The 27,671-nt window shown below is 26.9% G+C and overlaps 1 protein-coding gene across 1 annotated transcript in view; it reads left to right on the top strand.

Moving 5' to 3' along the window:
- The first annotated feature begins 4,347 nt into the window (after positions 1 to 4,347).
- LOC100199344 (pleckstrin homology domain-containing family F member 2) overlaps positions 4,348 to 27,671 on the top strand; it is a 29,532-nt gene continuing 6,208 nt past the window's right edge. Inside the window, exons 1-6 of the mRNA XM_065798037.1 lie at positions 4,348 to 4,492; positions 10,986 to 11,050; positions 16,486 to 16,566; positions 16,770 to 16,826; positions 17,124 to 17,187; positions 20,801 to 20,926. Coding sequence (XP_065654109.1) covers positions 4,477 to 4,492; positions 10,986 to 11,050; positions 16,486 to 16,566; positions 16,770 to 16,826; positions 17,124 to 17,187; positions 20,801 to 20,926 — 409 coding nt within the window. The 5' untranslated portion in view covers positions 4,348 to 4,476. The remainder of the gene's footprint in view (positions 4,493 to 10,985; positions 11,051 to 16,485; positions 16,567 to 16,769; positions 16,827 to 17,123; positions 17,188 to 20,800; positions 20,927 to 27,671) is intronic.

Genomic DNA, 27,671 nt, shown 5'->3' with positions numbered 1-27,671 from the left:
TCCGCATAGAACGAATAAGACTTGAAGTTTACAATCCTCTGGGATTGTGGCTTTATCTAGGTAAATTAATAGCATTTTTTTCCAGTATATATAGTCGCACAGTACTTTTTTGAATATTTTTGCATCCATACTGATTTATATTTATATATAATAAAATTTCTGTAAACCATAATAAAAAAAAACCTTATATTTGATAAAATTGTTGTAAACCATAATAAAATAGTAAAACCATAATAATAAAAAGTCTTTCATGTATATTTTGGCTTTTATCAAATATAAGAAAAAGGCTATACAAGAACTACAAACATCTATCGTATATAAATAGCGTTACTAATAACTGTAATATTCAGAAGACGGGAAGTGACGTCATTAATGTTATATTACATTATTACTTAAATTATAAAAGTATACATTATTCAAATTAAATATAAACATGTTAAATATATTAATATACATACATACATACATATATATACACACAGATATATGTATATATATATATATATATATATATATATATATATATATATATATATATATATATATATATATATATATATATATATATATATATATATATATATATATATATATATAGGGGAGAACCTTAACGAATGGGACAATTATTGAATGGGACAAAATCAAATTTGCATAGAAGCATCTACAGTTGGCTATCCAAACTTCTGTGGTAAGAAGTGTTTGACACAACCATTCAACAAACCAAATCTTTATTTCTATTATGGTCTAAACATAATGGCATTGGATGTTATTGTGTTTTGAAGAACAATAAGTAATTTTTAAAAACAATTATCTGTGTCTGATTTTGCAGCGATTACTAAAGTTATGGAAAATGAAACTCCATTTTTAAACACCCAAATGTCTCTACTTTTTAAATTTGTAAAGCATTTGAGGTTAGGTATTACTGTTTTTAGCCTGTCCTATCATTTGTGGATATAGTGGGAAGCCTATTGAATAGGACAAAGTATTGATTATTGAATGGGACTTTTCCAAACAGCCTGATGTGAAAAAAGCAGAAAAATATATTTCGGCAACTTAGTTATGGTCACACATGATTTTATTTATAAATACGCTTTAATTTGATGTTATAATGTGGTTCTAAACCAAGTGTGACCAATGCTTTAGCTAAAATTCAATATTATGTTCATAGTTAAGAGAGAACTAAATCTCTATTAAAATCTTTTCTTTAGTATTCTTTAAAGTTGAGTCGATCAATAGTTTATTAAATGAAATTCATTTTAAATATTTAATTATATATATTGATGTATGATATTTATAATATGTATAAATATGTATAAATGTTTAATTAGATATGTTGTTGATAACAGAGTATTAAAAAGATGGCGAATATTATATATATATATAAATATATATATATATATATATATATATATATATATATATATATATATATATGTATATATATATATATATATATATATATATATATATATATACTTATAATTCCTGTTTTGTAGTTATTTATTGTATTGTAGCTGCCAGACTATAAACACATTGGAAACATTGGAAATAGAAAAATATTTCATGCGTCCAAGGAAAGTGCTATTGCAGATTATTTGCATACGTCTTCAAATATGTGCTATGGTTTAACTAAATTACAAACTTACAGTTAGCCTACAAGTACGGAATTGCATTAAATTCTAACAGTGTTCCAGAGTCATGGCACCAAAATAAAAATGGCAAGAAAGCAATTGTTGATAAGTTTTTTGACACGACATCCAAAATTATCACTACGGAAGCCAGAAAAAGTTAGTCTTGCTCGTGCAACTGCCTTTAATGAACATACGGTGTCAATGTTTTTTGATAACTTGTTAGAAGTTCAATTAAAATATAAATTTAAACCAGAATGTATTTTTAACGCAGATGGGACAGGATTATTAAAAGTAACAGATCCTCCAAAGATTATTTCAACTCATGGAACTAAGAGGGTTTCACAAGCTGTTTCAGCAGAAAGAGGTTCATTGGTGACAATTTTAGCTTTTGTGAAAGCTATGGGTAATACAGTTCCACCTGTCTTTATATTTCCGAGAGTAAACTACAAGGATTTTATGATAAGTGGAGCCCCAACAGGAAGCTTAGGCTTGTGTAACAAAAGTGGTTGGATGGCAAGTGAGAACTTTTTAGTTGCAATGAAGCACTTTGTTTCCGATGCTAAACCATCTGTGGATCATCCAGTGCTGTTATTAATGGAAAACCACGAAACCACATTTCATTTGAAACAATAACATTTGCTAAAGAAAACTCTTTGATTTTATTAACATTTCCACCACACTGCAATCATAGATTGCATCCTTTGGATGTTTCGGTGTTTGGTTCTTTTAAATCTTATTTTAGATTGGCTCAGAATAAATGGTTGGCCTCCAATCCAGGGAGAACTATTAACATATATAATTTACCTCAGCTAGCATGCACAGCATATAATATGTTGTTCACAATAAAAAATGCTTGCAGTGGGTTTTCTAAATGTGGGATCTATCCACTTAATAGACAAATATTTAGGGAAAGTGATTTTATATCACCTAGTGTTAGTGACAGACTTCTTCCTGTCGAGCAACCAAAATAAACAACCAGATAATCAACAATCATATAAAAAAAATAAACAAGTTTATTCTTCAGAATCATCAGTCAAAATAGTTAGTCCAGAAACCATTCACCTGTACCCTAAAGCACCCCCAAAAAAAGATTCTAAAAAAAGAAGACAGCAGGGTAAAAGTACCATATTAACTAAAACTCCAGAAAAGACAGCAAATAAGAGGAAAATTTTTGAAACTGGTAAAATTAACACACAAAATCGAAAAAGAAAAACTGACCTCAAAAGAGTGAAAGAAACAGAAAACTCTGATACAGATTTTTTAATTGTGTCATCTGTAAAAAATGCACCCGTAAACCAACAACAAAATACTTGCAAAATATTTTAACTATTTAAATATTTATAGTTAACAGTTATCAAACTATTTTCAAAGTAATTTTTAAACAAATTTATCAACCTCAAAAAATGCATTTTACGAAAACTGTCCCATTCATTTAGGTTCTTCCCTATATATATATATATATATATATACTTCCTGAAGATCCAGTAATGGTGAAACTCAGAGTAGAATAACAATAATAATAATAACAATTTATATCATTAAAGAATAGAGCATCATTACCTTAAATAAGCCTAACACTTAGGTTACAATACTTTGCTTCTTTATTAGTCTAAGTTTTTCAGAGATATTTTTATTATTATTTTGTTTTGCAACAAGACTGTTGCAAAACAAAACTTCTACCTTACAAATGAAAGAAATAATTATTTGAATACCTAAGTGAGTAAACTAAATTAATTTCTTAATATCATGCTTTTAAAAATATCAGCACAAAAAATAACTGAGTTTAAAATAAAAAATAAAAACAAACAAAGTAATGGCTACAATATGGTACATTATGCGGCCAATAATTGGGCAATGTGAGTGGTGCTATACAAAGCCATTCAAAATTCTAAAACTTATTATTTGTAGCTTAATAAAGTGTTTAAAAGATAAATACATGACTTAAATTTTAAAATAAACCTACTTAAATAACTGAACTTAAAAAAAATGCATCATAAAAACTATTTTAAATATGTTTAAAAAATCCAAAACCGGTTATTTTCCTCTGCAAAAAAAAACGATATCTTCAGCATAATATAAATATTCTATTTATAAACTATGGCTAAAAATATATACTGCATATTATTTATAGTACAAATAACTGAAGAAAAAATCCATATATAATATATGGATTTTTTCTTCAGTTATTTGTACTATAAATAATATAATATTTTTTAAACAGGTTGATCAAATATATTATATTTAATCAACATGTTTAAAAAATCTTTGAAAACAGCCCTCAAAAAAGCGGCTCTTAATAGGACGTGGCCACTAATAGGTCAGTTTGCAATAAGTTTGTATAAGTTCATCGAGTTGTTTTAAAAATTACGTTTTTTAAGAGGAAAAAAAAAAGGTAAAATAACCTATATATGTAGTCAATTATTAAAAAAATCTATGTATTTAATATAATCAGTGCCGTGATTAGTGGGTTGCAGTTGTCCCCGTCCCACACCCAAAAAATAAAAAAATAAAAAAAAAATAAAAAAATATATCCAATGAACAAATAAACAACAACCTCTAACTAGGGTTCCAAAATCTTAAAAAACCTTCCATTGTTAGGTATTGCAAAAAAAAAGGGATCGGTTTTCTGAATAAATTTTTTTCCGTAGTGTTCTGTGAGCGCCTTAACTAAGAAAAATAACAAATAATAATATCGTTCAAATAACATCAAACGACGCTTTCTCTATGTTTAGTCTCCGACTAATTTTTTTACGGGACAAAATAAAGGTTTAAATAATATTTGACGGTGTATACTAAATATAAATATTTTTATTAAAGTATTGATGTGCTTGTGCTTTTATTGAAAATGACTAGTAAGCTAGGTATGCGAAAATATTTTTAATGGCAATGAATGGGAACTATACAATTTTATTTTCTTAATTACAATTTTTGATGCATAAATTGTTTTAATTAAATCAAATAATTTATATAATTTATATTTATATAATTAATTACTATTCGTTCATTTTTATGAATTCAAAAAAAGTGTTAAACTATTCAACCTAAGTTTTTTAAATTTATTTAATGAAAGACAATAGCTTTGTCATTAATGTTATGGTAATATATACATATACGTATAAATAATGTAACATATTTTTTGTCTTGCTTTATTTTTTTGTGCTTGTCCCTTACTTCTGTCCTTTAAGTTTATTGTCTCAAAAACTACTCTCCTTATTTAGCCAGGCTATAACTTATAGTCATATAGTCGTTCTCTTATAGTATAAGAGAGTGAGCCTTTCAGTTAATATTATTCAATGAACTTATGTATGACATTTACTAGTAAATATATTTTTGATGTTATTAATTCATACAAAGAAATATAGTCATACACCTTTTATAAGCAAAAATGCTGGTAATTTTTTATATGATTTTTTCAGAAAAAGAAAAAATAAACAAAAAATAATGGTAAAGCTACAGTTAAGCGGCCTAAAATAATTTTATTTTTTTGCTTGTTGCGCTCTCGTCAGAGGATGCTTTTTAAACATTAGAAATATTAAGTAAAATAATAATTAAAAAAAAGATGCTGCCCCATGCCAAACCCTTAGTCGATGTAGCAGCACTTCCTTGTAGCAACAGGCTATAAGATAGTCGATGTAGCAGCACTCCCTTGTAGCAGCAGGCTATAAGATAGTCGATGTAGCAGCACTCCCTTGTAGCAGCAGACTAAAAGATAGTCGATGTATGTACTGAAGCCAATAAATATTCCTTTTGTTTATATTAAAAAGTCACTACTTTGAGCAAGTCTTCACACGAAAGCGCAACAAGCGAAAAAATAAAATTATTTTAGGCCGCTTAACTGTAGCTTTACCAAAATAATGATAAAAACTTTTTATTGCCCTAACCCAAACTCTTAATCAATTAGCAGCAACTCTCTTGTGTGTTCTTCCAAAATCAAATACTGAGATCCTAGGTATCACCAGCATTTACTATGCCAAGTATGAAATGATAAATTCTAGTCACTTTGATTAAACAAAGCTCATTTTTTATAGTATTACAGGTTATTACTATAAATAGTATACTACTATATAAAATCATTTATTACCATAAAAACTCAATTTGAAGTAGTAGTAGTAGTAGTAGTAGTAGTAGTAGTAGTAGTAGTAGTAGTAGTAGTAGTAGTAGTAGTAGTAGTAGTAGTAGTAGTAGTAGTAGTAGTAGTAGTAGTAGTGTGGTATTGTGTAGTTGTTTTTTTTTCGATATTTGTATCTTCATAGATTTTTTTTGAGTACTAGAATAGTTTAACTTTAATTCTGGTTGTAATTCTTTTTTATAAAACTTTGTTTAGAATATATTTATTGTTGTTTAAAATTTCCTTGTTGTTTGTGCATATATTGGAAAAAGGTTGGTATTTTTTTCTAATATATTCTTACAACTGCAAAGTCTTTTCACTTGCTGCCTGCCAAATTTCATTTTAAAAAAGCTTGCCCAGATGCCTTACTAACTTACCCTAACTAGGTACCTACTTTTGAAGTGAGTATAGCATTACACCTTGATAGTTGGGAGAGGGGGTATCATAACATACATTTGAACATAATGATGTTGATATCATCAATGTATCAAAATTAGTTCTCAAATAAGTTTTGATTATTAAAGAGTGCAGTGCAGCTTGTAAAATTGGGCATATATTTTTTAGTATTTATAATAAGTGGTTAATCATTTCCAAAAACGGTTGTACATATTACTCGAATTTTTAAGATCAAAACTTGTGTACTTCAGGTCAGGAGTCTAACAAATAGATCAATAAATTAGACACAACATTTTTTCAGGGTTTACAATGAGTCTTTTGTAGGCTATATATCAAGTATACATGTTAATGTGTTGTCCTCAGCTTCACAAACTTCTTTAGTTGTTCTATTTAACCATGTGAAAGTTCTTTTTTGATTTACCAGTGAAAACTGTCAATATTTTCTGGTTATACAGACAGGATCAAAATAAGCATATTTCTTAAAAAAACATTAACTCCTACGAAATAAAAACTATAAGGTAGATTATCTTATTTGTTTTTTCACATAGCTAGTGCCTACAGAGAACATTGGGGCAAAATAGCATTAGTGAAAGCTAAGTTAAACAGCATGCCCTATAAATTACAGGTTAAAGAAAAAGGCATTAAAAGTAAAGGTAAAGCAAATAAAACTCTAATACAATGTTGTTGTTAAGGCAAGTAACCAATTAATTTTTGTTTTGGAAAATGATATGTTCCTGATTAAGGAGGGAAAAATTAAAATATGCCAGAAAATAAATATATGCATATCTATTACAAACAAGAATGATAATTTATAACGTACTATTACATATTGTCTTAACAGGTAATATTCCATTGTTGATAAGGAAAATAGGACAATAGTGCTGTTTTTGCTGATGTTCCTAATTGGAGTACTGTGAGCTAGGCATTATATCAGAGCTATAATCAGGTGAGTAGGCTATTGAAAGCAATCATCTTACTCTAGTGTTCACATTAATTCATTTGACTAATAATAAATGTCAGGTGATTGCCCTGGAACAAATGCCTGGAGTGGATGGCTGATGATTGTGAAATTCATATATGAATTTAAATTGATTATATGGCATTGATTTATTTATATGTGTAGATTTGATTGATTATTGATTATTTTATATTTGTAGATTCAATGAGCGCCATAGCTCAATCATTTCAAATATATCTAACACAATATCAGATAGAGCTGCAGTTGACCATTTTACCAGAAGTAAAGTTTGTGCAACCTGTAGGAAAAATCTGAATGAGCTAAACTGCCATTAAAGGAAGGGATTCAAATTATTCCCTTTTTGTTATCCCTAAAGCATTCTTTTCTTACAAGATTAAATGGTATGCATTTAGATAAGAGAATTGAAAAAAATGGTATTGGTATTAGGAGAGAGGGTGCAACTAATAACACCCACAGCTTATAAGACTACTATCCACCCAATCTAAGGTATTCCAATCATGTTTAATGGTGGACTGGTAAAATATATTTAAAAAACCCAATTATCATTCAAAATTTCGATAAAAATTTAAGATTTAAAAAATAAAGGATTTTAAATATATAAGAGCGTGTTTTAAATGCCCCTCTGATGCCCCGATCTGTCTTTTATATATACTTATTCTCCTATTTAAGATATTTCTTTTGATACCAAGCTTTGGAAGAAATGAATTTGGGTAAGAATTGTTTTTTTTTAAAAAAGACCAAACTTTGGTCACCCTTTCTTAAACAAATCCATATATCAAAAATATGTTACTTAAAATGCTATAAGTTTTTGAAGAATTTTATTTTTTTTTTCACCTTCAAAATACTGTAAAAGCTCTTTCCATTGATATATGATAATATAGTGTTTGATCAATTTAAAAATTAGTAAGTTTGAGTTAGTATTAGTAGTTGTTGTTCTATTAACATTCAAGTATTTGTTCTTCAAATTAAAGATTTTTTATGGTAATAAATGGTTATATGTAGTGGTATACTATTTATAAAAATAACCTAAAATACTATAAAGAAAGTGAGCTTTGTTTAATTAAAATGACTATTACTTATTACTCCATACTACACACACACATATAAATAAATAAATAAATATATATATATATATATATATATATATATATATATATATATATATATATATATATATATATATATATATATATATATATATAACTCTTAACTTGTTGTCAGAAAGTTTTTCCATATTTTGTTGACAAAAAGTAAAAATTAAAATGCAAGACCATTTTTTTTTTTATTAATTGATAGGCTGCCTGCCCTAACCAACCCCTCAGTCGATGTAGCAGCACTCCCTTGCGAGTCAGGCTATTTGTCAGTCAATATAGCAGCACTCCGTTGCGAGTCAGGCTATTTGTCAGTCGATGTAGCAGCACTTTTTTGCGAGTCAGGCTATAATGTAGTCGATGTAGCAACACTGATGATTTACATAATTTACAGTAAAAAAAATAAAAATAAAAACATTTTATTAAAAAGAATAAAAATAAAAACATTGTTTATATTGTTAAAAACATTCAGAATGTTTTTAAAAATATTCTGGTTAATAAAATTTGCGTTTTTGCGGTTTTTAAAAAAAAACAATTAATTTGTAATTAAATTAATGGTTTTTACTTTTTGACAACACGCAAATGTTGGACAAAAGTCAAAAGTAATTAAAAGTGACATATTTGTTGGCATAAGAATCATTTTTTTCCTCCTGTACTCCCAAATGCAACAAACTATATATATATATATATATATATATATATATATATATATATATATATATATATATATATATATATATATATATATATATATATATATATATATATATATATATACATATACATATATATATACATATACATATAAGGGCCCTGCGAAGTGTTGTCGTTTTTTCAGATATCCAACGCTAAGATCCTATCCAAATGTTTTCAGCCAGAGTATAGTAATTGTAATTCTTCTTCCAAACAACCGCTAAAAAAATTAATCCAGGGATAAAAGATTTTTCAAGTTCAGTTTTTTTTTTTTAAAAGATCCTTAAGTTTGGATTTCCTCATATAAAAAATAAAAATTATAAATTAAGGTTTTACAATAAATTGTGTAGGCATAAACTGCCCGTCAACCGAATTATATAATACTTGACAATTACAGAGTTTGTATAACTAATAGAAAATAAAATGTGGATTAGTCGTAGAGAAGCCATTCATTTTTTAGATGATTGTCTAGAAGCAATTTAAACGTTTTTAGAGATAACGCTGATACAATGTGATTAGGAAGAGAGTTCCATTTATTTATTATTCTTAGAGAAAAAAATTCATACGTAAATTTAATTGTGAAGATTATTTTTTTAGTTTATATATATGACCACGAGTAATAAATTTACTATCTATTTCAAAAAGACTTCTGTCACTATTGTTGTTTTTGCACCATTTGTAGACGTTGATTAGGTCTGCATGAAGTAGCCTGTATTTTACAGTTGTCATATTTATATTGCTGATGCGATTCTTATTTCATATTGCTGATGCGATTCTTGACTCAATTCGATTTGCAAATCAAGACCCACTGTATTTCAAATCTACAAATAATTTTAAACGTTCTACAAAATAGAGTGACTGATTTTTTTAAAAGAACAGAGCAATAATAAATTAGTAGACATGGTTGTAAAAAAATAAAGTATTGCTTGATGTCATGACCCAGAAAAATCCTGTGGGGGTATGATTGTACTATCATTGGTGGTTACTAAGTTATAAGTCCCTAAATCTGGTTATTATATGCAGGTGCTGTTTTAAGGATGGATCAATTCAGTATGAAATCATCAATTTTTTTATCTTTTAATTCCCATATGTATTTTGACAGCAATGACAAGTTACACAAGTTTTGATCTTAAAAATTCTAGTAATATGTACAACTGTTTTTGGAAATGATTAACCATTTATTATAAATACTAAAAAATATATGCCCAATTTTACAAGCTGCACTGCACTCATTAATAATCAAAACTTATTTGAGAACTAATTTTGATACATTGATGATATCAACATCAATTTTTGTAATATGTTGTAAAAGGTTTCTAACTTTGAGGCTTTATGACAAGAGTTCAGATGGTTCTTCAGAAAAACTTAGATTCTTTATTAAATTACTTAGATCTTCTTGGTTAAATAATACTCTACTGCTGCGAAATATCTATTTTTCTGTTGATTTAACAAGGATATCTTATTTTTTCAACGCAGAGAATGGATGTCATGATGATGATTATAGTTGTGCTTTTTTTTTTTTTTTTTTCTTAGTTTACACTCATCAAACATAAGTACATCAACATTGATATTACAAGTCTAATTTCTTTGTTTAAAAAGGTGTATCCATTGCTGGATATGTTTCTCACGTTTCCAGGTTTACAAGCAACATAAACAACATAATTACTTGTCTTGATCTCTAAGTTTTATTCTTTTTTTTTAATCTTTAACAAAATCTGTAATTGGTCATCTTATAATAATAACATGTGTGTTTCATGCTCATAAAGTAAATATCAAGTTAAGAATTGCATATAGTTTGTAAACAAACTCATATGTATATCATTCCTAAAGGCACTAAAGTGCTTGAACAACAAAGAAAAAAGGTATTTTGCATAATTGTATCGCATAGAGAAAAAAAATTAGAGCTAGGAAAATGAATTTTTGAATCAAGCATCCTAAAACTATATAACAGTTCTTACATTTTTAGCATCAAATTATATTTTAGTATATTTATCTTTTAGTATTTTTATTTTTAGAAAATTATATGTTGACTATTTTAATTTTTCATTGGTTACTTGTTATTATTAATAGTTATATTGATCTTTTAGCTCTTACTGAAGAAAATGTTAAGCGAATTAAAAACATTGAAGATTGTTTTGGTAGTTCAGGGCAAGTATGTATTGTTGAAATAAATTTTGATTTCTCAGAGTTAAAAATAATTTTAATTTTAATTGAATGAGAAAATGAGTTAGTATAGTGTGAAAAATACTTATTGTGTGTAATTGCACTAATTGTGTGTAATTGTACAAATTGTGTAAAAAGTATCAAAGAATAATTGTATATGATATAATATGTAATACTTTTTTGCCACAAACTTTTTTTAAAATGATATGTAGAAAAACTGACTTCATATTAAAGTAGTATTGGTCTAGGCAAAAATATTTTTTAAGAAGCTAATATATTTTAAAACTATCAAGATATATAAGATATAAGACAATAACATAAAATTGCCTGAGGTTGGTTAAATAAGCTTTGAACATTTATATCTCAGCCATAAATATACATTTTAAATATTTATTTTTTTAAATATATAGTCAGTTATATCAGTCAGTTAAAAAATAAAAAGTTAGAAAATGGCACATGTTTTATTTCAGTTGAGAACATCTTGTTTGACTGAACTTTCAATATCATCTCATAACTTCAGTTACTATATGAAATATATATTTTCTTGTACACAAAAACACAGCAACAAATCATTTTATAAACAATATAAAATGATTATTTAGCAGAGTTGGCCGGTAACGCTACTTGGTCCACAACTCTGTTACATGTGGACTTTCCATTTAGTAGCAAAGTTGCGAAAGTAACTAACAATGGCTAACTAAGTCTTCTACCTATTTTTTACTGAGAAAATTTGGTATTGGACTAAGGTCGCTACCAAAAAGAATTTAAAGCTTTACTCTGCTATCATTTAAGTTTAGAAATACTATTTAAAGTTGTTAAAGTTACAGATTTATTTACTGAAAATGAAGTAAAAGAAACATGAATCTTTTAAAATATCAACCTTAAAGAAAAAATATCAGTTTGAAATATATATCAAAATAATTAGGGTTGCTCACTTTTGCAAAAGTTGAATTTTCGATTAAATTTTTTTCGAAATTCTATTTTTGTTTCAATAAGTTTGAAACAATTTTTAGTTACTTAATTTTGAACTGAAATGAATTTCACATTTTGAAATTCATGATATTCTATCAATACATTTTTTAAACCTTGAAATCCTAAAAATAACTCCGAAATTATTTTTTACTTTCAAAATTCTGAAAATTGTACCAAAATATATTTACATTATCGAAAATTTACCGAAAAAGTTTTTTACTTTTGAATGTCTATAATTTGTATCAAAATATTTTTATGCAATCGAAATTTTAAAAATGGCACTGAAGCAATATTTCACTTTCGAATCCCTATAAATTGAAGTTATACAAATGGTATCGAAACAATTTTTTACTTTCGAAATTCTTAAAATCACTTCAAAATATTTATTTTATTACATTAATTTATGTTATAGGTTCATTTGGCAAAATAGGACTTGGATATTTATCATATGCCTGGAAATTGGAAAAATGAAGGCCTTTTTTTTTTTTTGTGGATTTCATATAGGTTTCATATGGGTTTCAATTTTATTTTGTAAGAATTTTTAGTATTAAACTCATCTATATTGCAAAAATGCTATAAGCGTTTTAACTCTTAAGGAGTTATATACGTCTTATATCGTTATTACGATAGTGGTTGCGTTTTGTTTTGCATAAGAAGTAGTAGGAAAATTTCTCAATTTCATTTGCAAGATTAAAGGTAAGTTTCTACATTTCTGCCCAAAATTTATTTTGGTTCAAAAGTTCATTTTTACTGTGCTCGCCGTAAAAATAAGTTGTTTATTGCCAAAAACTGCCTACAATTTTTTCCATATATATTTAACTTTCCATATATATTTTAAACTTGTTTCCAGATTTCTTGTTTTTTTTACAAAATACGCAGTATGTTTACATTAGCAGTTTTGTTGAAAACTTGTTAGTTCATTTTAATTTCTCTATTTTCTTTCAAATATAAAAACTCAATTTGTTATAAACAAATTATTATTAATAAAAGAGAGGCATACAGCGATATCAATAAAAGAGAGGCACACAGCGAGATATCAGTAAAAAAAAATGTTGTGTTAAGTTTTGCTGGTTTTATCTGGTTTTTTTTCTCCATACAGTTTTTCCACAAAGTAGCTGGAGAATTTATGCTAACTTTAACGCAGTAGTTGCATCACTATGCCAAAACGCTAGCCAAAAATACTTATTTTTAAAATAATTAAGAAAAAAAAAATTTAAACATTTTTAATAAAAGGGATATTATAATAGTTTTGAAAAAAGTTTGATAAAAATGTATAAACAAAGAAAAAAGTTAAATTATTTTATACTCTATAAATATCTTATTTTTTATCATACTGCAATTGTAAAAATTTGAATTAATTCTAAACTTAAACTTTTTAGAACTGCTAAACTATAAATAAAATTAGCAAAAATTATGCAGTATTTTAATGTGCCTGCATCTAAGATCATAGAAAAGCCACAACATAATATTTGTTATGCTAAATAGAAAAATACATGTTATGCTGCGAAAAAACCAAAGATTTTCACACTTCCCACACATTACAGAAAAAAGCTACCCAAAAAATTGTCTACTCTTAGTACAACAAAAAAATAATTATGTATTTATTATATAATTTGTAATTATTAAAATAATTATGTAATTTATTATATAAATACAGTTTCACTATTAACATGCATCCAGCACATGCAATGCGAAGAAATCTTTATCTCATTTGTGTTCTGTCAACTTTTCTTGATGTAAAAATTGCTCCTAAGATTATATATAAATCAAACATCTGGGAAACAAACAACATTATTGTTGTTTTTCTCTCCCAAGCAGAATGTTTTTCATACATATGAACAGCCTTTTAGAATAACGTTATATATTCATTTTACAATTTTTAATTTGCAAAAGAAATATATAATGACATTTCTATAATTGTCTCTATATTTTTATTAACAATGTTTTCTTGTTTTTCAATCATTCTAAAAACTGTTAAGATATTTTAAAAATTCAAAACATGGACATAGCTCGTAATGGTTTTCTTCAGATATATCAAAATTGCAATAATAAAGCGTTTCTGGTGATAAATATTTTAAAAATTAAATCATTTAACAATCGCAGGTTTACACCAGCAGTAACAAAATCATATGAAAAAAGCAACGATAATAAGATTTATTAAAGTTAAAAAAGATTTAAAATTATTTATATAAGTAACATCTAAATAACTTTTTTATGACTTACTTTGGCAAGTAATTTTCATTTATAAGTAACTTTTTTATGTTAATAAAATTTGTAAAAGTTAATTACTTTTACTAACTATTTTTAAAATTAACTTTATATAATTAAATTTCAGATGCAATGTGATTATTATTAATATTATTTTTTAATAATTTAATTTTAATTGTAAATATATTTAATACTTTACATTTAAAAATAACTTACTTTTTTACTTCAAAGTAAATAAAAGTTCTATCCCTAGTTTAACTTGAGCCCATAATTTTATTAAACCAAGTGTATTAGCTTGTACAACAACTATTTTCTAACAGTGACAAATTATAAACAATGCAATATATTCAATGTTCTTTACATTTGCAATTTCTTCATGAGAAATAATTCTTGTTACTTTTTACTTGCAGTTTTTTTTTTCCATTTAAGAGTAATGTTCTTTTAGTTGTAGTTTTTTATTCTCAAAAACAATTTCAAGAAATCAATGAAGACAATGTCCAGTCTTCTGTCAATTTCAAGAAATCAAGTAACAAGGAGTTAAAAAAGCCCATAATAGTAAGCTATTTGCAGATGTCATTTTTAACCTGCATTAGGGGTTTTATATAAACAGGAGAATGTAGAAGCAATTTGTTTTAAAAACTGTCAAATTTAAAAATGTTGTAGGCAAACGAAATTTGATATGATAAACTAGATTTTTTTAATCCTTAGGTTGACGCAACAACTATAGGCAATGGCTCAAACTATGTTTGTAGTGCCTATGTAGTGCTTTCAATTAGTTTGGTTAAGTTGAAAAAAAGAAAGAAAAAGTGGATCCTTAACTGGTTAACTCAATGTCTTTTTTTTTGAAGGAAATTTCTAGAAAGTTGCAAATATGATATTATTCTATCAAAACACCGTTGTTGCGCAGCTCAGACAATAAAATTGCTGGCTTGTAAGAAGACCCAGATGTTGCCAAGTTTGAATTTGAATCCCAGTTTGTTGTTCAAATTTGTGAGATATAGAATGCCTAAAATAGGAGTATTGTGGCGGCAAATGATATCAAGGCGTCTCTGAGGTTGGTGACACCAGTGACCACCAGTTTGAACTCTGTCTATAATGAATTAAAATACCTATCAGTCAAAGAACATAATATTCTATATGTTTTATTGTATATAAACATAACAATCTAAATTTTCTAAAAGGTTTACATTTGAAAGGTGTTTTCATTTTTTTTGCACATCCTTATTACAAGTTACCAGTCAGCTACATCTGCCATGAATATGCATGATTAAGGACTTTTTGTGTGTAATCAACACCAAGAAATTAAATTTTGTGCCAGAATGTGTTAGTTTTGACTAAAATCTTAAAACTAAAACATGCATTTAAAAAAAAATGATGCAAAAAAAGCATAAAAACTTATTATTTAGAAACAAGTTTTTCAGCACAAAAAATTTAATTTACGTCCACCGTATTATGTTGTTATTTATACTTACTATTATGTGAAAAAAATATATTATATTTGTTCATTCAACGTTGTAGCCAACATCTGGTAAAATTATTTAAACAATAGTCAAAAGGTGATGAGTACATTTAACAAGCATACCATAGCAAACAAGTAAGCATGTCAACATTTAATCTAATACATGTTAATGTTACCCACATGACTTAGTAACCCATTTTTATCTTACATTTTAAATGATATTTTAGGGATAATTCAGTAAACAGCTAAATCATAACTTTCACTCAAAACCCTTAACAAAAAAAAAATGCAAATAGGCAGATTTTTCAACTTTTTTGAATATTAATTTTTTTTTTTTTTTTTTGATATAAAGATGTATACTGTTTCACATATTATTATTTTGTAACTGGTTGATATATACAAAGTTTCATTTACATTTTTCAACTTATTCTTATATAACTGAAGTTACATGGTGACAAAGCTTATGCATTATGTTATCAGTCAACAAAAAATGTGTGCAAAACAATTATACAAATCTAAATGAAAAAATATTGTGAATTCCATAAAATTGTTTGTATTATTTGTTGGTGAACTGGTAAGTTGTTTGAAATTCATGTAGTAAGCACCAAGTTGAATAAAGTTAAAAATAGGTAATAAAAATTACGGTAGTAAAAATTATGCTAATAAAAAAATAAACAGTAAAAAGCTTTTTGTGTTTTTTTAAATTCATTTACTGTCTTAAAAATGTTTTAAAACATTTCATAAATTTCATATTAGAATTTATTGTATAAAAAATAAAATTACAGAAATTATACAAAAGTGGTCGTGCGCTGGTTGGCGAAGGTGTATTAACAAAGATATGTAGAAAAAAACCAAAGCCAAGACAGGTATTCAAAAATTTATTTTAAATTCATAAATTTAAATTTTAAAATAAAAAAAGGAATAAAAGCAGAAATTTTTTTAGTAGAGACAATAGAAATGAGCATTATTACTTTTTGTTATATTTTTTATTTTTTTATTTTTTTTTGTTTTATATATTTTTATTTCTTGTGTATATAGTTCTTATACCTTATATTTTTTTTAAATATAGTTTTTTCTCTTTGATGATATTCTTGTTTATGGTAACATCCTTCTCAGCAAAAAAAAGGTAAGATGCAAGTGCATGAAAGAGGTAAGATGCAAGGGTATGAAAAGAGGTGTTAAATTAAATTTAAATTGTTAAAATTAAGAAAACAAAAACTTATTAATCAAAAGAAATTTCATTTAATAAACAGCATTTTTATATTTAGCAGTATAAACTATATCTTTTTTATTTAATACAATTAACCACTTTTTTTTTATTAACATAATTAAGGACACTTTTAATTTAGTACAGTTAACCACATCTTTTAAACAATACAATAAAGACAGTTTTAATTTAAATAAACCACATCTTTTGGTTTAGTACAACAAACAACATCTTCTGCCTCTTGAAGAAGTAAAGATCGTTAGTCTTGATGATGACTCAAGTAAGTTTATTTTGATGTTTAAACAATGTTTTATGTTTTTTGTTTTTTATTACTTTCTAATTGATTCATAAATGTTATTATTATTATTATTATTGTTTTTATTGTTATTATTATTATTGTTATTATTAAATCATTAAACAAAACCTAACAATACATTAGTTATATGTGGAAGATGCATATCTTAATTATGTCAAGACATAATTAAGTTGTCATTGTTGACAACATACTGAAATAGTTATTTGCGAGGCTTCAGTACATTCATCAGTTATAGGCTTAGACAGGTACAATCTAGATAAGACATTTTAAACTATGTAAGGTTTTTGAAATCATTACAGGAAAAAAATTTTAAAAAGTTATTTGCATTCTTTTTTTTTCTCCTGCTTTTCTAGATTTAAGTATATTTTTTATATTTTAAAAATTAAAATTTTAAAAAATAAATATAGAAAATGCACACTTAAATCTTTTTTTTTTTTTTAAACATCTTCGCTTCCAACAAGGCTGCAAGCAGCCACTAATTAAAGTTGGAAGTTACTGAAAAAGAAAAGATGAAGATTGTAGAGCTAGATAACGATTGATGGACGACTTAAAAGATTGCAAATTATATGAATCAGGAAAGCAAGATGAAGGAAGCGAATTCCAAAGAACTGATGTTCGAGGAAAAAAACTAGACGAATAAGCGTTTTTGGAACACTTAGGAACAGTCACAGAAAAAGGATGAAACTTAATTGAATGATGAGTAACACGAGAATGAATTTTAGTAGATAACACAAGAAACGCTAGCTCTTTAGAGCAGTGCTCATTATAGTATTTGTAGAAAAGAGAAAGAGAAACAACATTACGACGATGTGATAATGGTTGGAGGTTGGCTGCAATAGCAGGTACAACTATGTTTACAATGTATTTTTGCACCTTGTCTAAAAGAGAAAGGGCATCATTAGAAGATCCGCCCCAGGTATGGCAACAGTATTCCATACAAGGCCGGATTTGAGATTTATAGAGATAGAGAATAGAATCCGAAGTAAGAAAGTGACGAGCTCGATAAAGAGATGCAACCTTAGCAGATGCTAATTTTGCAACTGATTTGATATATGGTTTCCGAGAAAGGTTGGAAGTAAGAGTTAATGCTAGAAGGTGAAGAGTAGGTGACTCATCAAGTACATCACCGTTTATAAATATAGGAAGATCTAAATTATTGCGATAACGATTGGCTGAAAAAAATTGAGTTTTATCTGAATTAAAGTTCACCAGCCACTGTGAGCCCCATGCTGTAGCAGAAGTGAGATCTTTTTCAAGCTCAAATGCCCCCTCCAAGCAATCAGAGGGCGTTGGTTTCTTATCACGACAAGAATAAATGGTAGTATCATCAACAAACAATGCCACCTTAAATGTGAGAATATCTGGAAGATCATTAATGTAAATTAAAAAGAGTATAGGGCCAAGAATAGAACCTTGAGGAACCCCTGAAGATACAGAATAAGAAGAAGAGTGCTGTCCATCAAGGACAACTTTTATACTACAATTGGAAAGGAAGGATTCAATAATCTTAAAGATGTTGCTAGACACACCATAAGAAAAAAACTTATGGAGAAGACCAGCATGCCAAACTTTATCAAAAGCTTTTGAAATGTCAAGAGTGATGGCCTTAACCTCTCCACCTTTATCTAATGCTCGATAAAACCTATCTGTTATTACTGTTACAGTAATAACAGATAGGTTTCTCGTTCTACAGCAAATCAGCTGTAGAACGAGAAGATTGAAATCCATATTGATGGTCAGAAAGTAAGTTACTAGATTCAAGATGAGAAATTAAGTGTTTGTTAATTAAAGATTCAAAAACCTTGCTTATGATAGGAAGAAGACTTAGGGGACGGTAGTTAGACGAATCAGATTGCTCTCTAGAATTTTTGAAGATAGGGATAACAGATGCCGCTTTCTAGCAGGCTGGAAAACAAGACTCTGATGAGCACTTGTTGAATAGTTTTGAGAGTATAGACGACAGCTCCGGAGAACACTCCTGCAAGACAATAACAGGTATGTTGTCCGGGCTACAAGCTGTAGAAGAGTCTAGGCAGGAAATCACTTTAAATACAAATGCTGGAGTGATATGAATGTCAAGCAATGGATCAACCTGTTTGTTGGCAATATCAGGTAGAACGCAACTACTGGAATCAAGAGATGATATTGATGAAAAGTTTTTAGCAAACAATTCGGCTTTGTCTTTTGGTGAGGTAACTAAGTCTGAACCATACAAGAGAGGTGGAATTATAGATTTGCCCTTATTATTGATATTATTAAAGATTCTCCAGAAGTCAGCCTAATTTTTAAGATGAGATACGAGATTTCATAACCTGAGAATAGCGGGCTTTGGCGTTAGACAAAACCTTTTTACAATTGTTTCTAGCAGTAATAAACAGACGTCTGTTTTCTATATAATCTACCTATATATATATATATATATATATATATATATATATATATATATATATATATATATATATATATATATATATATATATATATATATATATATATATATACAACCCTCGGAATTAGCGTCGACATTCGGCAATGCCGACCTAACTGCCAACCTGGAAGTGTTTGAGGTCGGCAATTTTTTGCCGACCTCATTTCTATGTTTTTTGGTCAGACCTTTGTATCAAATAATTTTTGCCGACCTCTACAAGATTGAGGTTGGCAAATTATTGCCGACCTCATTTTTCTTAATTCCGAGGATTGTATATATATACCTATATATACATACATACATACATACATACATACATACATACATACATACATACATACATACATACATACATATATATGTATACATGTATGTATATATATATATATATATATATATATATTTTTTATACCGGTGATTACCGGTATCACAGTCAAGGAGATCGCTGGTGTAGGAACAGGAGGAGGGGGCAATAGCCTCCCCCACCCCTAACTAAAATACTGGGGGGGGGGGGCAGACACTGCATTTAGCCCCCTTCCCCCTCTACCTTCCCTATTTCCTAAACAGTTTTAAAAAAATTTTTATGATAGCAACAGCAGAATTATTATTTTCCAGTCTGCAATAACTCAATTATAATTAAACATCACCACGGAAAAGTATATCCATAAAACTGTTTAAGATACTATTGCATACTAACTTTTTTTTAAATGAATGTGCTAGCAAAAGATGACTAATCCCGTTAAAAAGATGATTAATCACATTGCGTGTGATAAATAATTGAATAAATAGATCTTTTTTATCTATTTTGCTGTATCATATGAAATTAAGGAACTTTTTCTTTTTTAACATATGCTTTTAGCCATCCATCATATTTATAATATCTGCTCAAACCCAAATTCTCAGTTGATGTATGTGCTGAAGTCCCCTTAGCTTTAGTACGATGTCATCAATCATGCTAAATGCAATTTTTGAGCATACAAATATGTTTGTGTGTGTATATGTATGTATACATATTGTATTGATATCATAATGACACCATTTATAATCTTATAATAATTATTAAGTTTTATGGATATAGGTTTATTTTATTTATGATTAATCTTTATTTTATTTGTTCTTATTGGTAGTGAGCTAGTTTCTTTCATATAGATTTTCGAAATGGTTGGCAAATTGTTAGTCCTTCAAAATCATTTGCTGTTTATGCTGCTTCACCAACAGAAAAAGCAGAGTGGATGGCACATATAAAAAAGTGCATAGAACAGTTACTTGAAAAAAGTAAGAAATGAGATTTATACTTTTTTTTACTTAAAATTTTAATTATTTGAAAAAAAATTTATTTAAACTTTTTTTTTTTAAAGAAAAAATTTTAAAAAATTTAACATCTAATAACAGTTGTATGTAAAAAGTAAGGCATTGATATTAAAAATAACAAAACAAATATTTTCATCAAAGGACTAGACCAAAACTCAATTAAAGCCTAATTAAAATAATAAAGGTATAAGGAAGAGGGATAGGATAATAAAACAAAAATATGTTGAACATTCAAAACAAAGCACAATAGTAAAATGTGTAAGAGTCATTATACTATATAAGCATCACGCATGCAATAAAAATGTATAACCAACAAACCCCAGAAAAACCTAATAAATATTAATGAAAGCCATAACTCTTGTGCTAAAAGCAAATGAGCAAAAAAAAAAAAAAAAACCTAATCTCTAGGGATATTTCAACTACTGGTACATATATGATAAAATCTAGAAAATGCAAAGATACAAAAATGTGTACATTCAAAAAACATAATAGTATATCGCCAAGATTTAAATCTTAGGATAACTCATAGAAAAAAAAGTTGTGAGAAGTATATTAAAATGGGAGTTTTGAGCTTGCAAATTACCAGCTAGTCATTTAATCTTGTTGTGCATGCAGAATCTTAAGCTTGCAAATTACCAGCTAGTCACTTAATCCTGCTGTGCATGCAGCGATGCTATGTAACAAAAATAGGATGTATAATAAAAAAACTGAAACAAAATGGTGATAACAATTACTTGTATGTATATTTCATTTAGACTATACTTAGTAATCAGGGACGAACCCAGACCTGTTTTAGTACCGCTGAAGCGGTATGAGTGGCCAAAAAAAGTTTATTCTTTGTTGCTTTTTTATTAAAAATAGGATAAAAAGTTTTGGTTTCAAATGCTTGTAAATAACTATTTTTCTGTTTATTTTGATGAGTTCATTTTTTCTTCAGGACAATAAAATGGACTAAAAAGTTATTAGGAGCCGTAACTCGTTTTAAAACTGAAAAGCAACTTGTTTAAAACTGCCGTTTAATTACTAAATGAATGTTAGATTTAAAAAAAGTCAATTAAAACTGTTTTTGAAACTCAATTTAAAGACAATTGAATATGAAATATAAAAAATTTGTTTTTTTCCAAAAAAGGAGTGATTTTTAAACATTCATTTAGAGCAAAGTTAACTTTTTTAATATTAAATGAACATAATTAAAAATTTCAGTCTTAATAACAACACCATAATCACGCAAATTTAATTTTTGAATAAATGAATCTTTAGCTCACTACTAAATTTTACTTTAGGAAAACGTAAATCTGAAACAAAAACTTTTTCATAAAGTTTTGTTTCTCTTCATATTCTATTCAACTTTAATAAAACAAAAATACTTCTTGTCGTTAATTTTTAAAAAAATCTTTAGTAAATATAAATTATTTAATGTACGCAATTTTTTAAATTAAATATTTTTTTAATCATGAAGTTTACTGTAATTATCTTGTTTATTTAAAAGGCACCTTAAAGCACTGTGAAAAGTTAAATGAACAGAATTAAAAGTTATTATATTATTATATTATATATATATATATATATATATATATATATATATATATATATATATATATATATATATATATATATATATATATATATATATATATATATATATATATTTATATATATATATATATATATATATATATATATATATATATATATATATATATATATATATACACACATATATAATAACTATTCAACTAAAAGACATAAGCGTAGTTACCATAATTTTGCAATTATTTTTAATTAATTATTTTAAACATTTAATACTAAAACTATTAGAAAGTTACTAAATGTTTAAAATACTTTGAAGAATTTTTAATCAATATTTACAAATAGGGTATTTGCAACTTAAAAGTTTATTAAATTATTAAATAAAATAGTTTTTCTTAGTGTAACTAAAATATGTCCAGCACTAAATGATGTATTCAAAAAAATGTCTTTTACAATGAGAGGCTATTTTAAATCAACTTTTATTATCAGATAAAACTAAACAAGGTGAACACAAACATAGTGGTATTTAAAATCATAGCCCTGGTACCAGTTTTAAGTAAGGGGGGGGGGAAAAAAGATCATAACCCCCACATTGCCGAAATTAAACGATATCCCCATATAAACTCTGGGTTTGTCACTAGTAATGCAATAAAAATTATATATGAAAATAAAAAGGCCAAGAGTTGGAAAAAAGCTTTAAAATGTATGAGTGTTGTAACATCCAATTAAAGTTAAGTAGTGGACTAATATTAGAGATGGAAAATGAACCAAGCGAACTGAACTAGAACCTTACCTACAACTGAACTGAACCAAACCCAAACTTTACTTCTTACCAAACCGAACCCAAACTTTGAAATTGTTGGGAACGAACTGAACCGAATAAATTGTCCTTACCCTAACCAGACCAAAAAGAGATTTATAGTAGTGATAGTAGTGAAAATTTTGCAATTCACACTAATATTTTTAAGTTTTGAGTCAAAACAATTAAAAAAAGAAAGATTTTAGGAGATAACATAGAAATTTTTTTTTTAACTTATGTTTTCTCCACAACTTTTTTACTTACAACTTAGGTTTTAATACAGTAGAAAAACATTATTCTGAAGTGCACAACATTATCAATAACTCAATGGAGATAGAACAAGATAATTCTAACGTTGTATTAAGTATACAATACATAACATAATACATCACATAATTATGTGTACATATGTGTAATTATGTAAAATTTTGATTTATATATACATATATGTATATATACATTATGTATATATATACATATATACATAATATATATACATATATATATATATATATATATATATATATATATATATATATATATATGTATATGTATATATATATATATATATATATACATATATATACATATATATATATATACATATATATATATATATATATATATATATATATATATATATATATATATATATATATATATATATATATATATATATATATATATATACAGGGGCTATTTTAGGAAAAAAATTTAGCCAGCGCTAGAGAATTATTGCTTTTTCACAAAAAAAATATTTAATTTGGGTGGCACCCAAATATTGTCAAAATGGTCTAGAATAGCCCCTTATATATATATATATATATATATATATATATATATATATATATATATATATATATATATATATACATATACATATATATCAACCCTTGGAATTAGGGTCGGCATTCGGCAATTTTGACCTGACTGCTCATGACCTGAATTCCCAACTGCCGACCTGAAAGTGTTTGAGGTCGGCAAAAAATTGCCAACCTCTTTTCTACATTTTATGGTAAGACCTTTGTAACAAATAATTTTTGCCAACTTGATGCCAATCTCTAAAAGTTTGAGGTCGGCAAATTATTGCCGACCTCATTTTTCCTAATTCTGAGAGTTATATGTATGTATATATATATAATTATATTATATATATATGTATATATATATAATTATATTATATGTATAATTATAATGCATAACATAAGATAATTATGATGACCTAATACATAAAATAAGCCATAAAATACATAATATGATAATAACATAATACGTGACATAAGTCTACAATATGTAACAATACTAATTTGTTTACGGTCAGTCTGTAAGATCAATGGTTCAGACAGTGACAGTATTCATAATTTGAAGGCAGCTCTTCTGTCCAGCCTGAATGAAAAGTATATTCATCCTTTGCACAAGCTATCAACACTTATTACTCCTTCTAATAAATACTTGTCTTGCGTCAATGCAGAAGATCGCAATTTTGTTTATTCAGAGATGTGGAATATGGTAGACAAAATTATTTCTTCTTCAACACCTTAGGTGATACGCAAGAACTCAGGCAGTACAGATATAGACAGCTTTAGTGAATGCAGTCACTCAGATCAACTACCTCCTTTAATAAAGAGTCTAGCTGATCCTGAATTGTATGACTTGCTTTAACTACTTAATATTATTTTATTTTATCATTGTGAATGTAACTAATAAAACTAATAAAAAAACAATTGTGTATATACCAAACCGAACTGAGCTGAACTTTAGTTGTTACCAAACCGAACCCAAACTGCGCTTAAAACCCAAACGAACTCGAACATTAGATATAACCAAACCGGACCCGAACTTTAAAAGAATGGTTCGATTCCTATCTCTAACTAATATAAGTGAATTTCCATACTCAAGGCTTCTATACATTTACCAATTTCAGCGAGTCTGATAAAAAGTGGTTAGCATCACTCATCTTTGTCACCTTTATCATTGCCTGTACCCTACATCTTATAGTCTTTATTGCAATAAAATAAAATAAAAATAGCAATAAAAATAATAAAAATGTGTGATTCATTAATGATAATTTGTGGTTTCATTAAAGTATAACATAGCATTTTAACAATAAAAGTATAAATTATAAAAATAATATGGCAGAAATGCAAGAAACCATAACTCAAAAAATAACAACAAATAATGTAAGAAAGAATAATGAATAACTAATAGAGTGTAATATTAAATTTTAAACTGTTCATCGTTAAAATGCTTTATAGTGCACAAATAATAGTAATAATATAATGATCTAATAATAATATTGGTATAAAATACCTTAATAAGTTGAGATAAACTCTAATACGGAAGAAACATAGGAAACAATATATCAAGCAAAAAGTGTATTGAGTAACTGGTATAGTGATAAAACGTGTATAAAAATTTTAAGTGAAGCAGACTTTGATCGAACTTAACTGATCCATACCAAGGGGTGAATTAAACAATCACGAATTACTATGAGCCATTTAACAATCTTGTAAGCATATTATTTGAAGCAATCGCTATTGCTGATATTTATATTTCTGGGTAAAAATAAAAATGATGAAAATTATGAGAAAAAAAATTCATGTTTAAAACTACAGTTGTTTTTCAGAACTTCTTAAGGTGCTTTTTACGTATTTTGAGAAAAACCCAATTTAAAAAAATTAATACGAGAATATCTTTGTAAAATGTTTTTTTAAAACTAATAAATTTGCTATTTTTGTTGCAGTAAGTTTTTTTTTTTTTCTGCGAATATTTTTGCGATCGGGTAAGTTTGAGTTAATTTGCCCCTTGTATATACTTTTGTTTATGAGTAAGCATTGGCAAAGTTTGTTTAACTAGGCCAATCGAAGTTAAACAAAGATGAATACTGAATATTCATTAAACTTTGTAACCGAAGTTTAATGAATCACACTATTCAATAAACGATATTCGATAAACTAATAGTATGGGAGAGTGGGGCACCATGAAACATTGTAGTTGTTAATATATATGTATATATATATATATATATATATATATATATATATATATATATATATATATATATATATATATGTATGTATGTATATACATATATAAACATCTTCACTTCAAACAAAGCTGCAAGCAACCACTATTGAAAAGATGAAGTTTATAAAGCAAGATAACAATAAATAGACAACTTAAAAGGTTGTAAATTATATGAATCAGGAAAACAAGATGAACTTTTGCACCTTGTCTAAAAGCGAAAAGCATCATTTGAAGATCAGCTCCAGATATGGTAACAGTATTCCATACAAAGACGGATTTGAGATTTATAAAGATAAAGAATAGAATCTGGAGTAAGAAAGTGGCAAGCACAATAAAGTAATGCAACCTTTGCAGATACTAATTTTACAATGGATTTGATACATGATTTCCAAGAAAGATCAGAAGTAAGAGTTAATTTTAGAAGCCAAAGGGTAGATGGCTTACCAAGTGCATTACCGTTCATGAATATATGAAAATCTAGATTGTTGGGATAATTATTAGCTGAAAAAATTGAGTTTTATCTATATATAGTTATTTACTTATATAGTTAAAGTTTACCAACTACTGAGAGCCCCATGCTGTAGCAGAAGTGAGATCCTTTTTAAGCTCAAATGCCCCCTCCAAGCAATCAGAGAGTGTTGGCTTCTTATCAAGACAAGAATAAATGGTAGTATAATCAGCTTACTTCATTAAACAAAGTTATTAAAAAAACAAGTTGATTCTAAAAATAAAGCGATTGTTTTCTATTAGCAAGTATGGGGTAGCTTGGTAGAGCATTTGTGGTGGGCCTTGAAACTTACCGTTTTAGGGTCCCATACAAATACTATTGTACTTCATTGTCTCCTAAACAATTCTAAAAATCATTTTTTTTTTAAATATTTACAGACAGTTTTTAAAAGATTTATGTAACTATGATATTTAATAGAATATAATACTAGAATAAAATATTATACTAGAAGATCCAATTTTGATTAAAAGTCATTGTTTATCGACACTTAAAAATGATATTTAAAATGATATATTATCTGGATTTCTGAAGTGTGATTTGGACCATTGGATGCATTATTTGGGTTATAGTTATTAATTTGTTTGTCTCAAGTAAAAATCTGCCTTTTCTTTAAGTTGAATACTTCTAGTTTACTTTTTTAATGATGCTCATACCAGTGTGTATCAAGGTACTCCATGAGTGCAGTACCTTGAAACAAATTTATTACTTTTTATTTAAACTGTCTCACAAATTTAATCTGTTATATTTTGGTTATTTATAAATTTAATTTTGTAGGTATAAATTTACAAGGATAAAAACTTAAATTGCAAAAAAAGTAAAAATTTTGACTGTCCAAAAAAAAACGA

The sequence above is a fragment of the Hydra vulgaris genome, chromosome 05, assembly GCF_038396675.1.
Source record: "Hydra vulgaris chromosome 05, alternate assembly HydraT2T_AEP".
NCBI classification, from domain to species: Eukaryota; Metazoa; Cnidaria; class Hydrozoa; order Anthoathecata; family Hydridae; genus Hydra; species Hydra vulgaris.
This window is presented reverse-complemented; position numbering and strand designations above follow the sequence as displayed.